This window comes from Gallinula chloropus (genome assembly GCF_964237585.1).
Source record: "Gallinula chloropus genome assembly, chromosome: 6".
Lineage (NCBI taxonomy): Eukaryota > Metazoa > Chordata > Aves > Gruiformes > Rallidae > Gallinula > Gallinula chloropus.
The window spans coordinates 9,366,454-9,379,981 of NC_140091.1; the positions used below are offsets into that span (position 1 = coordinate 9,366,454).

General features: G+C 43.1%; 1 protein-coding gene across 2 annotated transcripts; it reads right to left on the reverse strand.

The window, feature by feature from the left end:
* Positions 1-1,786: 1,786 nt before the first annotated feature.
* On the reverse strand, positions 1,787-13,304 carry CMPK1 (cytidine/uridine monophosphate kinase 1). 2 transcript variants are annotated; one of them, XM_084266080.1, is made up of 6 exons: positions 13,016-13,304; positions 4,599-4,745; positions 3,536-3,688; positions 2,999-3,075; positions 2,823-2,919; positions 1,787-2,336 (listed from the first exon to the last, which is right to left on the reverse strand). In XM_084266080.1, exons 1-6 carry the CDS (start codon positions 13,088-13,090, stop codon positions 2,295-2,297), a joined length of 591 nt encoding a protein of 196 aa, XP_084122206.1. In that variant the 5' UTR covers positions 13,091-13,304; the 3' UTR covers positions 1,787-2,294. The 2 variants fall into 2 exon arrangements, with proteins under 2 accessions (XP_084122206.1, XP_084122205.1); XM_084266079.1 differs by lacking the exon at positions 4,599-4,745 and having other exon boundaries at positions 13,016-13,194.
* Between the last annotated feature and the right edge of the window lie 224 nt (positions 13,305-13,528).

Consider the following 13,528-nt stretch of genomic DNA (forward strand, 5'->3'; position numbering starts at 1 on the left):
AAACGGACACAACACGCTGGCATATTGCCTTTAATCTTTATTTCAATCAGAAGTCCAACTTGAAAGAATTGTAACACATTTAATGGCATCTTCAATAAATAAAATGACAAAAATAACCCCCTAGTCTTTGCACAGACACATTACAATCCACTCCAATATTGCCAAAACATTGGGGTTTTTTCCTAAAAACTTGTTCCAAGGGATTTTTGTTTGTTTCAGCACTTAAATACACAGAAAAGTATACAATGAGAGAAAACAGATACTCTATTCTGAACAGAACTTGCAAAAACCAGTAACTTAGAAACAAAAGATAATCAAATGTCTCTAATTAGATTAAAGAATCCTGTTTGAAATCTTTTCGGATAAATCCTGATTCTAACCTTCATATCAAAACATGCAGTTTTGCTGGATCCTATCCTATGTCAGCATACTTATACAGTAAGAATTAAATTCCATGATTTTTTTTTGAAGGGGAAACCCATAAATCGAAAGCATTAGCCTCCCACACTCACAAAAGTAGTCATGGTCCATATATTCTGCAGTAGTAAACAGCTATTTGTGCTCAGTCCATTGCTTGAGCTCCTACTATTCTGGAAAAGATAGTGTAGTTTTACTCTTTGTTTCTCTACCCATCTCCTCCCCAGTCCAGCAGCCTCAAGAACCTCAGTGAGATGAGAATTCATGCCGGCACAGATCGGATTGCAGGATGAGGACCAGCATGTCTGATTCTAATTAGAAGCTAGGCTTAATTTAAAGCTTTTCTTAAATACAGAAAGTCATCAGTAAAGAAAAGCTGAACCCCAAGATCTCCAAATCGCAATTCCCTGTAATTTACAACATCTATCAGCATATCACAAACCAATTACAGTGTCAGTTAATGTAGGAAGAACCACTCTATCACTAAAATCAGTTAAAACACTCATCTCTCAGCCTTCTGGGGCTTCTTCAGAGAGAGCTTAGGGCATGCAAGGAATGCATGCTTGGGCCCCTACAGACCCATGCATACCAGTTTTATAGGGGAGAGAAAAAAGGCTACTTTAAACTAAAGGCAGAATTACACCACATCTGAGCAAACACTTAAGTTTGCTTCAACTAGTTAGTTATCTGCTCAGCCCCACTACTGCTGCTGACTGCACTTGGCTAATTCAAGGGAACATGATGAAGCAAGATCCAACCTGTTTAAGGGAATGGAACTTCTTTCTGCAGGTATCTTCCCCTCAGCTGACCGCATAACAACAAAAGTGCAATAATTTACAATCTTTTCAAGCAAACAGCTATTAAAATTATACAATTTTAGGGAAATAAGTTCACTAGTTTAACCATAAAAATATTTCCCCGGGTAACAAACCTTAAAGCATTCCATAACATGGTGTATCAATAATAGTAATAATAATAATAATAATAATAATATTAATAATACAGAAAATCCCTTCCACTTGCTACAAAAGACAGAACTGTTAGATTTTGCCTATCACACACTATTTCAGAGTTTTGCCACCTTGTGAAGACCATGCTGTAATTGAGAATATAGCTATAACTTAAAATAAATGAGGATAGAAATACTGACCTGACTTTGAAATTATAACCATAACCTTTTGCAAATGAAGACAAAGCAAAGCCCAGGTTCATGTCATCCAGGTACTCAAGAACTTACAAGACAGTTTACATCCAGAGTTGTAGGAAAGCACCACTTCCCATAAAGTACTTTGGATGTCTATTGCTGAACAGCCTATTAAATAGTTCTGTGAGAACTGCTAAAGCAGATTCTCATACTAAGTGTAGCTTGACTTACAGAATTGAGGTTTAGTGATAAAAGGAAACTCGGTAACAAAACTATACTGAAAAAAAAATCTGCTAAATTTGGTCCAAGCATCTGAAAAACAAACAAGGGCACCCAGGTTCCTCATTGCATAACATTGCTGTTCAGTCACTCCATAAAAAAAGAAAAGAAAAGAAGTGTATGGCAATAAGGACTCAGGGCTGCCCATGACAGGCACTGAACTGTGACAGAATAAATAATCTCTGCAGAGAGAAGTTTTAACTGTGGTTTTGCCATGTGAGTAACTGAACTGTACTAACAGAGAACCCTGAAATTTGCATAATATAGCCACAAGAAATTATTTCCTATTTTAAAAAAACGGATCCACTTGTAATTAACTGCTTTTCCAATCATAATAAGATATGTGAAAAACAATTAAGAAAAATCTTTTAAAACAATTACAAAGAGTGGACTGCGGTAGCAGCTATTCAAGCAAGATTCAAGCATGAGTTTAAATGAACTTTCAAGCTGGGAATTAGCCTTCTTTGTCAAAAATTTGTACAACTTTTTCAAAAACCTAAAAAAAAAAAAAGAGAGAAGAATGTTAATTCTATGGAGTGTTTGTCAAACAGTTACTTCATGTTAAACCACTGCACACAACAGTTGACAGAATTTTAATAAATAGGCAGGTTTTTCTTAGAACAATCACTGTAATTCTTTAAAAGGGAAATTGGCATCAATTCTGGGAAACTGAGACAGAAGAGCAATACTTCAGAAATGCAAAAGCTCATGAAAGTGAAAAAGACAAGACACTGTTACAGAGAGAAACACTGAAAATGTCTTTAGTCCAGCTCATGTTCAAGCAGAACTAATTGATTTCTTAAAGTTATTCACATCTTAATCAGTTCTTCAAGACTCAAAATGAGAGTTCCACAACCTCCCCCAGTAACACACATCAGTATTTAATTAGCACACTAACCACACATACACACATCCCCAAAGAATGCCAGAAATATGTACCCTGCCACTGTCATCCCCACGGTTTTTTGATTTATACACTTACTTCATCAACAGATTTAGAGGCATCCACTTTTCTGACTTTTCCCATTCTCTCATACAGATCTATTATAGGCTTGGTAGACTGCAGATATGTATGAATTCTGGGAGAAAGCACAGGGGGAAATGAGTTACATTGTAGAACATAAACAGAAGGGAACTGAAAAGTTTTTTGGACAGTACCTCTTTTCCAGGCTCTCCCGGTTATCATCGCTCCTACCACTGCTTTTGCCTCTTTCAAGACAGCGGCCAATACATATCTACAACAAACCAAAAACAACAAAAAACCCACAGTGTCATCAGGAGGATGATGACCAAGAGCTCAAGGTGTTGTCTTGAAAGTAGGAACAAAATTAAAATCTTGAAAAAAAATCTAAATAGGCCTGACACACAAAATGCAGATCTGGTGGATGTAACCAGAACTCACAGGGAAAGTTCCAGAGAAAGAGGATGATAGCTTTACACTTCACCAGTTTGTTAAAATAGGGGTTCTTAAAACCAGGATTGGGTCAGTGGAAATAGAACAACCACAGAATCACAGAATGCGTTAGGTTGAAAGGGACCTTTAAAGGTCATCGAGTCCAACCCCCTTGCACAGACCAAGTTTTCCTGCTGCTCTTACACTAATCCATTCACTACCTGACAGAGTTTTACTGTTCTTCCTGACTGATTCTCATAATATATCAAGAAAGGAAGTTACAAAACAACATACTTCATTACCTCGTTGTCACAATCAAAAAAGAGAACAAAAGAAACATCTGCCTTTCCATCCATAGTCTTATTCCAGCCTTGAAGATTATCTTCATTCCTGGGAAATCCATCAATCAAGAACTTGTTCTTCTGGGAATTGGCAGACATGGTTTGATCCATAGCCTGATAAAAGAAAATTCAATTAATGATCTCCTGCACATACAGCCGTTTATCTGCTTATTAAATTGATATGGTAAATTGAGAAGCATTTATTTTAGGATTATTGCAGATTGATAAAATGTATTTTTGTTTCACCTTCAATGCATGCTAATTAATTCCCTGATGCACCAATATAGGCTTCTTTCTGAATTCACTGTTTCATACAGCTCAAAGTCTCATAAAACACAATCCCAGCTTTAAAAGTCGATTTTCTACAAGATACTAGTAAGTGCTGTTACACAATAAGATGCCAAAACATCCCTGATTTAGGGTTAATTCTAATTGAAAACCTCCAGATAAATGTAATGCCATGAGCAACAGGGCCTTTTCTGTCTTAAAGGAGATACTCTGGTTGTCTTCCTGCACATTTAATAAGGATAAAGGCTGGAGCTTTTCCTTCCACAGGAACATTAGCAGATATTCTTCTTCACCTGGCTATCTGTTTTGATAAAAATTAGAGAAATTTAGTAACTTTAAGGCCTCTACCCTCCAGACAAAAACGACTGAGGTGACCAAGGAGTCCAAAATCTAGGTAAGGGAAATAAGAAATACAGAGTTCCACTGATTTCCCTAGAGCTGCTAAAAAATTAAAAATAAAAAAAATGCTTAGGGCTGGAAACAACTTTAAAGATCATCAAGTTCCAATCCCCTGCCAAAAAATAATCCATTCTCACAGATCCTCAGGTGTCACAGGCCAACCAGCCAGAAACATGAGTCATTGCTAAGAGAAGCCCAGCATGCAGTGATGTGCACCTATGTGTCAGCCACGTCATACTATTCACACCAGAGTAGAGGCAATTCTTCAAGATTACAGCCCTGGATATGCTGCTTAATCTGCAAGAGTGAACCTGCAAGGAAACAGCTCTTTCCTTACCCTCTTCAGCAAGCTGATTGTTATTTCAACTGGTACAATTTCTCCCTCTTTAATGTAGTTCTCAATGAGTTCTCCATACTGTGAGCCTGGCCTTTTTCGTTCATCTCGAAGTAGGTCACCAGCAGAAAGGTGTGTGTAGCCATATTTCTGGAACATGCAAAACAAACAGGCACAGAGTCCCTTGAATTAGTACATGTGCAGCATTAACATCAGTCAGCAGTGTCACATCTTCATACTACAACAGAAAAACACAGGGAATAGCCATCTTCAGTGTGTGATCTGAAAATACAGCAGAGTTGGTGTGCACAGAGAGCACAGCAGTAGAGATATTACTGGGTAAAATGCCCACAGGGCTTTGGTCAGGCATTTGTGTCCTGTTTTCAAAGGTTATTTTGTCACATTTGGAAATGACACTGTCTCAAAGTCCCCAAGGCACTTCCTGAAATGTTACACTGTGCAATGAGACGTTTAACAATTACCAGGCTAGATACAAGCTATACCTCATCCTAACAGTTCAGCTTCCCAAAAACTGCAGGGGGTTGGTTATCAGTTGCAGGGTCAGGTCTTGATTTGCAAAGTGAAAAAGTTGAGAGAGCACCTTTCCTCGCTATGTTTATGCAACAGGTTTCTAATTTGATCTAATAGAGTATTTTTACTAGAAAAAAAGTCCATAAGGTGATTCCAGGTCCTTTAGAGAATGTTTCAAGCACAGCAGGAGTCACAAATCCTTGGGTTCCTGTTGTGGTTCTGGCACTAACTTCCTCCTCTGCCTTGTCAAATCACTCATAACTCTGCATCTAACACCACAGGTACGCAAACAGTCCCACAACACACCCCTCCAAACCCAACCTTGCCTGCCCCCGCCACCTCCTTCCCTGGGACAAACCCAGAGGGCAGCCCATGGGGAGGCTTCTGCCTTCTCCTAACCAGGATGTGGCAGGTGAAGGCAAACAGAGGGCACAGAGATAAGGTCCAAATCTCTCTGTCTGATCTATCAGTATGCAGGAAAACAGCAAACACCACTACTCTTTTCTCTCACCTCAAACTGCGTATAAAAAAAGAAGTTGGTAATGCAAAATGGCAATCACAGTCACTGCACTCGGACTTCCCAGGTATTTGCCATCATCAAGTGACAGCTGGTGCAAAAGTGCAAATACACTTTTACTAAAAAGAAATGCATTGCTATAAAGGATATTTTAAAGCACAGAATTATCATTTTCTCAGCTCATTTATACTCCACTAACCAGTGTACTGTGCTCCTTGCCCAAATACAGCCCCTAAAAACAGGCCATAAAGACATCTCCTTAGTGTGTACCTAAGCTAGCTCTACATTCAAACCAGAGTACTGCTATACATACTCATCCTAATGTTTTCACAGAAAACAAAAGCAGCAGCAAAAAAATTCAGGGTTATCAGCTTGGCTGCAGCAACATCCAGAGCAAATTGAAAAAAAGGTGTCTGAGCAGCGTAATAATGTGACTACATACTTTTTAAGGCTGTGAACTTGGGATTTAATGACTTGGCTACTGGACTAAGTACAACAGAAATATTACACAACCCACTAAGTGACTTTAAAAACATGGAAGTTGCTTTCTGAGTTGCTTTCCAATTTCACCCACAAAGGCGTGGAAAGTTAGTTCTGCCATAGTCAGAATTTAATCTCCAAAACTCTACTCAGATGGTGGAAAAAAAAGGAAGCAAGATTTTTCTCTAAATAACTGTGAAGAAAAAGCTCCACAGACATCTTCTATAAGCTCAGTGTACTCCTGTTTTAATGTGCACTGCGTTTGGATATGCCTAATTAATTGCAAATCTAAATATTAACTATGAACTACACAAGCCATAAACCAGAATAAATCTTTCCTTATAAGCAAGAAACCTTACTCTGTTGAACCCTAAATTAACATGTAGTTCTTCCTGCTAAAGAATTATGGTATTTTTAACATTAAGTTTCTACAAAAGCAGAAACAGGAGGAAAATATAATCTTTTGGGTTTCAGAGGACTACCAAACCATTTAATTTTCCTTGGCATTTCCCTTTTCAGGCATGAAAATGAAATTGAGTCAGGCAATTTTTGGAATTTGCTGTCTTTTGCAACAGCAAACTAAAATAGTTTCTAATGCTGATCAGGAAAGTAAAAGTAATGCTTTATAGTGCTGTTATATACATAGGCTTGTTTTAAATAACAGTAAAGTGTATTCCAGAATAACCTTCAGAATGGCTTAAGCAGGCAATAAGAAAAACAAACCTCTCCTTCAGGGGCAAAACATCTATTTGTTAACTGTACTGAGTCAAGAGCCAAAGACAACACGTCAGTTTAAACAACGCAAACAAGCCCAGAGAAAGGCTTGGCTGCTGCTCTGCTCCGTACACAGAAGGCTTCAGAGATGTGGTGCTCACGCTACTCTTGCCAGCTTTAATCAATGCTTACAGGGCACAAGGTTTTCTTTCATCTCAACTGACATAAACCCTCAGCAAAGGTTAGAGAAAATTGTCACATCCCCAAGAGCTTGCAAAAGGGACTTGGGATGTAACTGCACAACACCCAGGGCAAAACAGCGTCTTGCAGGGGTTTGCGTTGTGCCAGCATGATTTTCCAGCAGTGCCAAGTACATCTTGATGCAATCCCCAGAACGTGACTTGTTGCAACTACTGCCTAATTCTTCTCCTCCAAACTCAGAAAAGCAGGACCGTGGCTGCCAAACAATGAAAAAGCAGTTTCTCCAGTTCCTGATGGATGCATATATGTGCTAGATTCCTAATGTCAGGCTGGAAGGAAGACTTGAAATGGAAACAAACTTTTAAAAAAATTACAGATACTTGGATGCCAAGCACCTAAAATCTGGACAGATTTTTAGATAAGAGATGAAAAAAGAACATACACAGAATTAACTATTCTAAAACTTGTTTCAGAGATGATGTTTTCTGCTATGCCAGCAGACTGGCGTGCTGGTCTATAAAAAGAAAGAAAAAATTAAATCAGTAAATTGCTGTTACAAGAGTTCTCATTGTTTTCAAAACTATTTTTATATTTTGAGAACCATAATCCAAATCTCTTTCAAAAATGAACTGTGAATGAAAATGATAAAAATCAGCTGTCTTCAGCCTGACTGCAAATATCTTCCTCCTTGGCTTGCCGTGGAAAGGAGAGGTCAAGTTCCCATCTGTCCCACCACAAAGGCATTACTCAGCACCACTGTGGTATAGAGCAGAGCAGAATGATGCTTGCTTGATTGATTATCTTACACTGGCCTGGTAAATCAGTCCCCATTCAGCAGGAGAAACTGGTATGTGCCCACTGCATGCCCCACATCTTCACACAACCCAAGACTGCATCCCCCCCTAGACCTGCCCTGTCCTACAGTCACTTCTTTCTCTTGCCAGCCAGGATTTGCAGCTTCCAGTCCCCAGACAGAACACGTTTTATTTCCATTAAATACACCAGATGAATGCAACTGAAAAAACATGAGTCATCTGTGTGTCACACTTGAACAAGGCAGGGTCTGCCCTGGCAATCTTCTTGAGGCAGTTAAGGATCAGCAGTGTGCAGGGGCTGCTGCTGGGACGCCTTACACAGCCAGCTTTTGGGGAGGGGGGTGGATGACAAGGTTTATTTCTGATTCAGCCCTGTGTGGTCCAGTGCCCCACCTCCCCACTAAACACACAGCTTGAGACTTCCTTAACTGCGCAGAAGCCAAGAAAAAGGAAGAGACACACAAATTACTACTTTGACCTTGACTCCTATCTTGGCTTATCATTGTTACTCTGAAAACGAAAGTCACAGGGCTGAAGATCCAAACAAAACACAAATTTCTATTGCTCTAGATCTAACCTGTCATATCTTGGGCAAACTTAATAATCAACCAAAATTTGCTACGTGTTCTTAGATCCACCACTCAAGAACTAGTTAAAATAAAAATAGCATCGTGTAAAGACTGCAGTCTTCAGGGCTTTTTTTTTTTAATGATTTCTTTTTTTAACCTAAAAAGCTTTTGACCATCCTATTAGCAATTAGCACATATAATTACAACTGTATAATATCCACTATAATGCATTCGTAGACCTTCTGTCTGCTTCTTCCCATGAGAAAAAAAACCACCACATTTTCTTAGTTTGAAGTATGTTCTTGCCTGGGGAGGGGGAAACAAATAAAAACCACATTAGCAAAACAAAATGCACAAAGGAGATCCCACTGACAGTGCCCCCAGGAAAGGGGAGAGCAAACAGTGCTTCGGGAACACTCAGCTCAATAAAACAGCACCCTGGGAAAGTCCAAAATTCAATGCCCAATGAGTCTGTGTTCTGCAAAATGGAAGAATTTAGGGATAAGTCTTCGGGGGGGAGGATTTATATGATCACTCACCAGGTTTTAAAAAGTTCCACAGAAATATAAACTTACATTCCTAAAAACAACTATGAGAACTTTATAGCTATGTGGACTACTAATACTTGGCACTCTGGAAAGAGATTTTAGAAACTGAGTTTAACGCAAATAATTTTTTTAAAAAAATTTCTCTCAAGGAAGTTACTGCCGTCTCCCAGCAGACTTCCAGAAGACACGACAGCAAACCTAAATCTGCTGCTACTTTCAGAGGAGTGTTTCTGATATCATGAATTCTTCTTTGCATTGTTTTCTTCACCCTAGGAAATCGCCTTATCATATATCCCAAAGCAGCTAAACAGCTTTTTCCACTTGGACATTAACTTGCACTTTTATACAAGAAGAAGGCTCAATGTCCCACCTTGTGGGATTAATTTTAGATTTAACCACAAGCACACAGGATAGGGCTGTGGTGGAAGTGAATTATGTTTTGGGTGTCTTGCATACCCCAGGCAAAGAGCTTTGCATTTCAGGAAGGTTGTTAGGACATTAAAGTACATAAGTACATAGTTTGCACGGATTTGAAGAACACCTTTTTTGTTTGTTCCCCTTGATGTTACCATAACCATTTTATAAGCAAAGTTCAGAGGTCAGCAATAAAATACATTAACTTTGTCCTACAAGAACCTGCAGTTAAATGACAGAATTCAAACTACTTGTTCAAATATTCTGCCTCACAGGACAAGCTACATAACAGTCCCGGGAGATGAAAGACTCCACCTCACACAACTGTGGAAGGTTTCAGGAGTTAAACTGCACAGCTAGAAGGGAGGATAAGAACTTAAGAGGGAATTCTGCTTCATCCCTTCCTGAATAGGAGGCATTGCTCCAGAGCAGTGTTCTGCTGCATTTGCATTTCAGACAACTCTGTGACTTGTGGAACATGCACAGAAGTCTTCCTTCTGTGTCAGAGAAAACCAGCCTGGTTCAGCTGTCCCCTCCAACCTTATCTGGGAAGATAAAGAAACCTAATCGCCTACCTGCTGTTCCCTTTCATACACTGTGTCAATACCCATTTCCGCTCGCTATTGCATCTTCTTCCCTCAAATAATTTCTCCCTTTTGGTCCAAATTTGGCATGAATCCATGCCTTGTGACTGAGGGACTCCAGCACACACATTGAGCAACTATGATTTAGGCATGTATTTGTCAAATACATATTTCACCTACAACATGTGACAGCCACCTCCCTTTTCTGGGCATGGTCAGCAAAACAATTACAACACTCCTTTGAGAAATTGTTCCCAGGTAGTATGAAATACCCCCTTTACTCTACAAAATACAGCTACTCCTGGGTTGTTGGGTTGGGTTTGGTTTTTTTTTAATAAAATCATTTCATGCCAAAATCATACAAGATGTCACCTCAGCAGAGTGAGACTTCTTCCACATGTGATGTGCCCAAATCTCCAGTATGAATAGTAATCAAGAAGTAGTGACTTCTTGTTGAGCACAAACTTCAGATTTACAGCAAGATAGTGGGTCAGATTCATTCCAAATGTAAACTAATATTATTCAGTCCGTTTACAACAAGGATGAATGAGGTTTATTATTACTCAGCTACAGCCCTTCTCTGCGGCAAGCTGCCAGCAGGGTTTAGAATCTGAACAAAAATACACCTTCAGCCTAAAGGCAGCTCTGACTGTAGGCAGGAGCCCACACCAAGGCTCTCTGGGGGGGGATTTAGCAGGGGCCAGGCCAAGGATGTGTGCTTTAAAAAAAAAAAGGTACCTCTGCTGCATTTCATCCACACTTTCTGGTTCATGTCCCCTTTTCCTAAGGTTTTCCAGCAGGCCCACATCAGTCCTGCTCTCCTTTCAACTACGTCAGACTCCCTCAAAAGTTTAGCCAGCGGGTCCTGCGGAGCGGAGCAGCAGGAAGGCTGCCCTTGGCAGTCAGCAGGTCTGAGTGCTCTCTGCTCTCAGCCCACTCATTTCAACTAACTTCTTTCCATGCAGCGAACTGGATTAGCAGAATGAAAGCAAATTTACATTTATTAAGTCTTTGGACAGGCTTAGAAAACAAAATAAACACATTACAAGCACAGCTAACTTTCTTCTTTCATTTTTAGCTGCAAAAACAATTTGAGTAGCAATGAGTCACTGGAACTCCTCCCAGAGTGGTCTTTATCCAATTATATTAGCCTATCAAGCCAAAAGCATTTGTGCCTCTAAACACAGGCCAGCAGCCACACAAGGTACACCCCGAGGCCACGTGTATGGTTTGGAGAAAGCCATTAATGACAGGCTGCAAGATTCCCTTACAGTTTAAGTTCATTCCTTTGCTATGTGCCAGGGACAGAATTTGACCTTACCAAAGAGGCTTTATGAGCACTACGAACCTTTCACTCCACAATTTAACTTAATGAATAAGCCAGCCTGAATGAGAGTCTGTAATTTGAGGTTAAGATCCTTCAGAACTAAGGTTATAACGGTATTTTTCAGTCTGGACCAAATTCACATAATTTAGTTATACAACACTGAGAACTGGGATATAATGGCAGCATGGATAAACTGTAGCAGTGCTGCCAGGGCATCACCCGAATAGATGACAGACAAAACATGAGTGTACCAGGAGCTACAGGGGTTGGGTTTTTTTTTCCCCACCAACAGTTTCAGAAACATGGATGTTGCTACAGTTCTGTCATTTCTTTCAGTGTAGGTGTGGATAAACTTTGACCCTACATGCCCTCTGGTAAGAAAAAAATAAATACAACTGCTCAGGGGAAAAAAACATACACAACAGGCTGTTTCAAATCCAACATACATAGTTGAAAGCTTTCAGCCTTAACTATTTCTGTAATTATACACCTGAATACAATGTCATTATCCCTTGAATTTTGATTTTTCAAAGGACAGTACTGCACTGCACAGCATTCACAGATCTTTCTGAGAGGCTTGTTCTACCTCAAAGGGCTGAAAAAATGTATTTAGAAAACTGAAAGCATGAAAAATACAGCAGAAAGTCTTCTCAAGCTATACTCTCAGTTTGACCTCTTTGAAAAGAGAGAACAAGATTAACCGTTTGTGGGGTCAGGACATCATTTGACCTCTTATTATACCCCCCCTAGAATAAAATCTGAATTCTTGTTTTTAGCGCTTCACTTTCACAACTCCCTGAGATGGCACCAGGTCAGAAAGCCAACACCCTGCAACGTCTACTGTACCAGCTGTCAGGTTTATGGGGCAGGCTTCAGAAGACACGGACCTTGATCTCACCCATTGAAAGTCAATAAAGTCCCAACCACTGTAAACCACATCGCCTCCACTCCCAGGCCACAAAACCGGCAGCCGGAGGCATTCGGGTGGCAGCAGCTGAAGGGACTACGTGGCCAAGCGGAACGAACGGAGCCACCCACGCCAGCTGGGCTGCGAGACCGGCCTGACAACCCATCCCCGCCCAGGCAGCCCGGAACTTCTCCCGGGCCGCCATCCTACCCCTCCAACCAAGGGGCTCCCACCCCAACCGCTGCCCCTTAACGCCACGCTGGGGCGGCCTCCAAGCCCGCAGCGGGTGTCCCGCTGCCCAGGGGCGGATGCCAGCACAGGCTGGAGGGGGACCCCGGCGTGGGCTAAGGAGGAGGGGAGGGGGAAGACAGAAGGAAAGAGGCCGAGCCCTCGGCTAGGCCGCCTGACGGGGGCCGCAAAGGGAGCGGGTGGGGGGCGGGCTGTGGTGTGCCTGGAGCGGGGGCTGCCCCCGCCGCTTCCCCAGCTAGCGGGAGGTGCGGAGCAGTCATATTCCTTGCATCGCCTCCAAGGGGCTGGGGGGAGGTAGATCAGGGCCAGACGAGCGCCAGGGCCGCGGGGGGCCGCCGCCGCCGCCGGGAAAAGGGGAAGACGCTCCCCCAAGCGACGACCCCACGGAGCAGCACAGACCCCGCCGGAGGAAGGGGGTGCCTACAACTCCCAGCGCGCCCCGCGACCGCACCCGGAGAGACCCCCACAGCCGGGGCTCCGCAGCACGCCGGGACACGTAGTCCCGTACCGCCGCCACCCACCCCAGCCCCCCCCCAACCCCGGCGGCGGGTCCGCTGCCCTCACCTCCACGATGCGAGCGCACTGCGTCCCCTTGCCCGCCCCGGGCCCGCCGAGGACGAAGACGACGACGGGCTTCATGAGGAGAAGGAGGCGGCGGCGAAGCAGCAGCAGGACAGCGGCGGCGGGGCGGCGGCCAGCGGGCGGCCGTGAAGCAGGCAGGGAGCGGCGGGCACCGAGGCCACGACTGGGGATGGAGCTGAGGCGGAGCCGCCGCTGCCGCCGCGCGCCCGCTACTGAGCCGTCCCCGCCGAGGGAAAGTGCTTCCGGGTCCCCGGCGGCGCGCGCCGACCGGGAGGGGAGGGGCGGGCACGTGCGCGCGGGGCCGGCGGCCGTCGCCGCCGCTCTCCCCGCCGGGGCTCGCCGCGGCGGAGCGGCTGCCCCTTGGCCTGCCGCGCGCGGTCCTGCCGCCTCTCACCCCGGCGCGCAGCGTGCCATGCGCCGGGGAACGCTCGGCCCGAGTGACCCGGCGGGATCGAGGCGAAGTAGTCGGGCCGGGACAGCCCCGATCCCGCGGGT

Coding starts and splice junctions, on each gene's coding strand:
- CMPK1 (XM_084266080.1), bottom strand. CDS start 13,090: ATGAAGCCCGTCGTCGTCTTCGTCCTCGGCGGGCCCGGGGCGGGCAAG. Junction 3,689..4,598: donor CAATCAGCTTGCTGAAGAGG/GTAAGGAAAGAG, acceptor TTCTTTTATCAG/GCTATGGATCAAACCATGTC. Junction 2,920..2,998: donor CGGGAGAGCCTGGAAAAGAG/GTACTGTCCAAA, acceptor GCTTTCTCCCAG/AATTCATACATATCTGCAGT.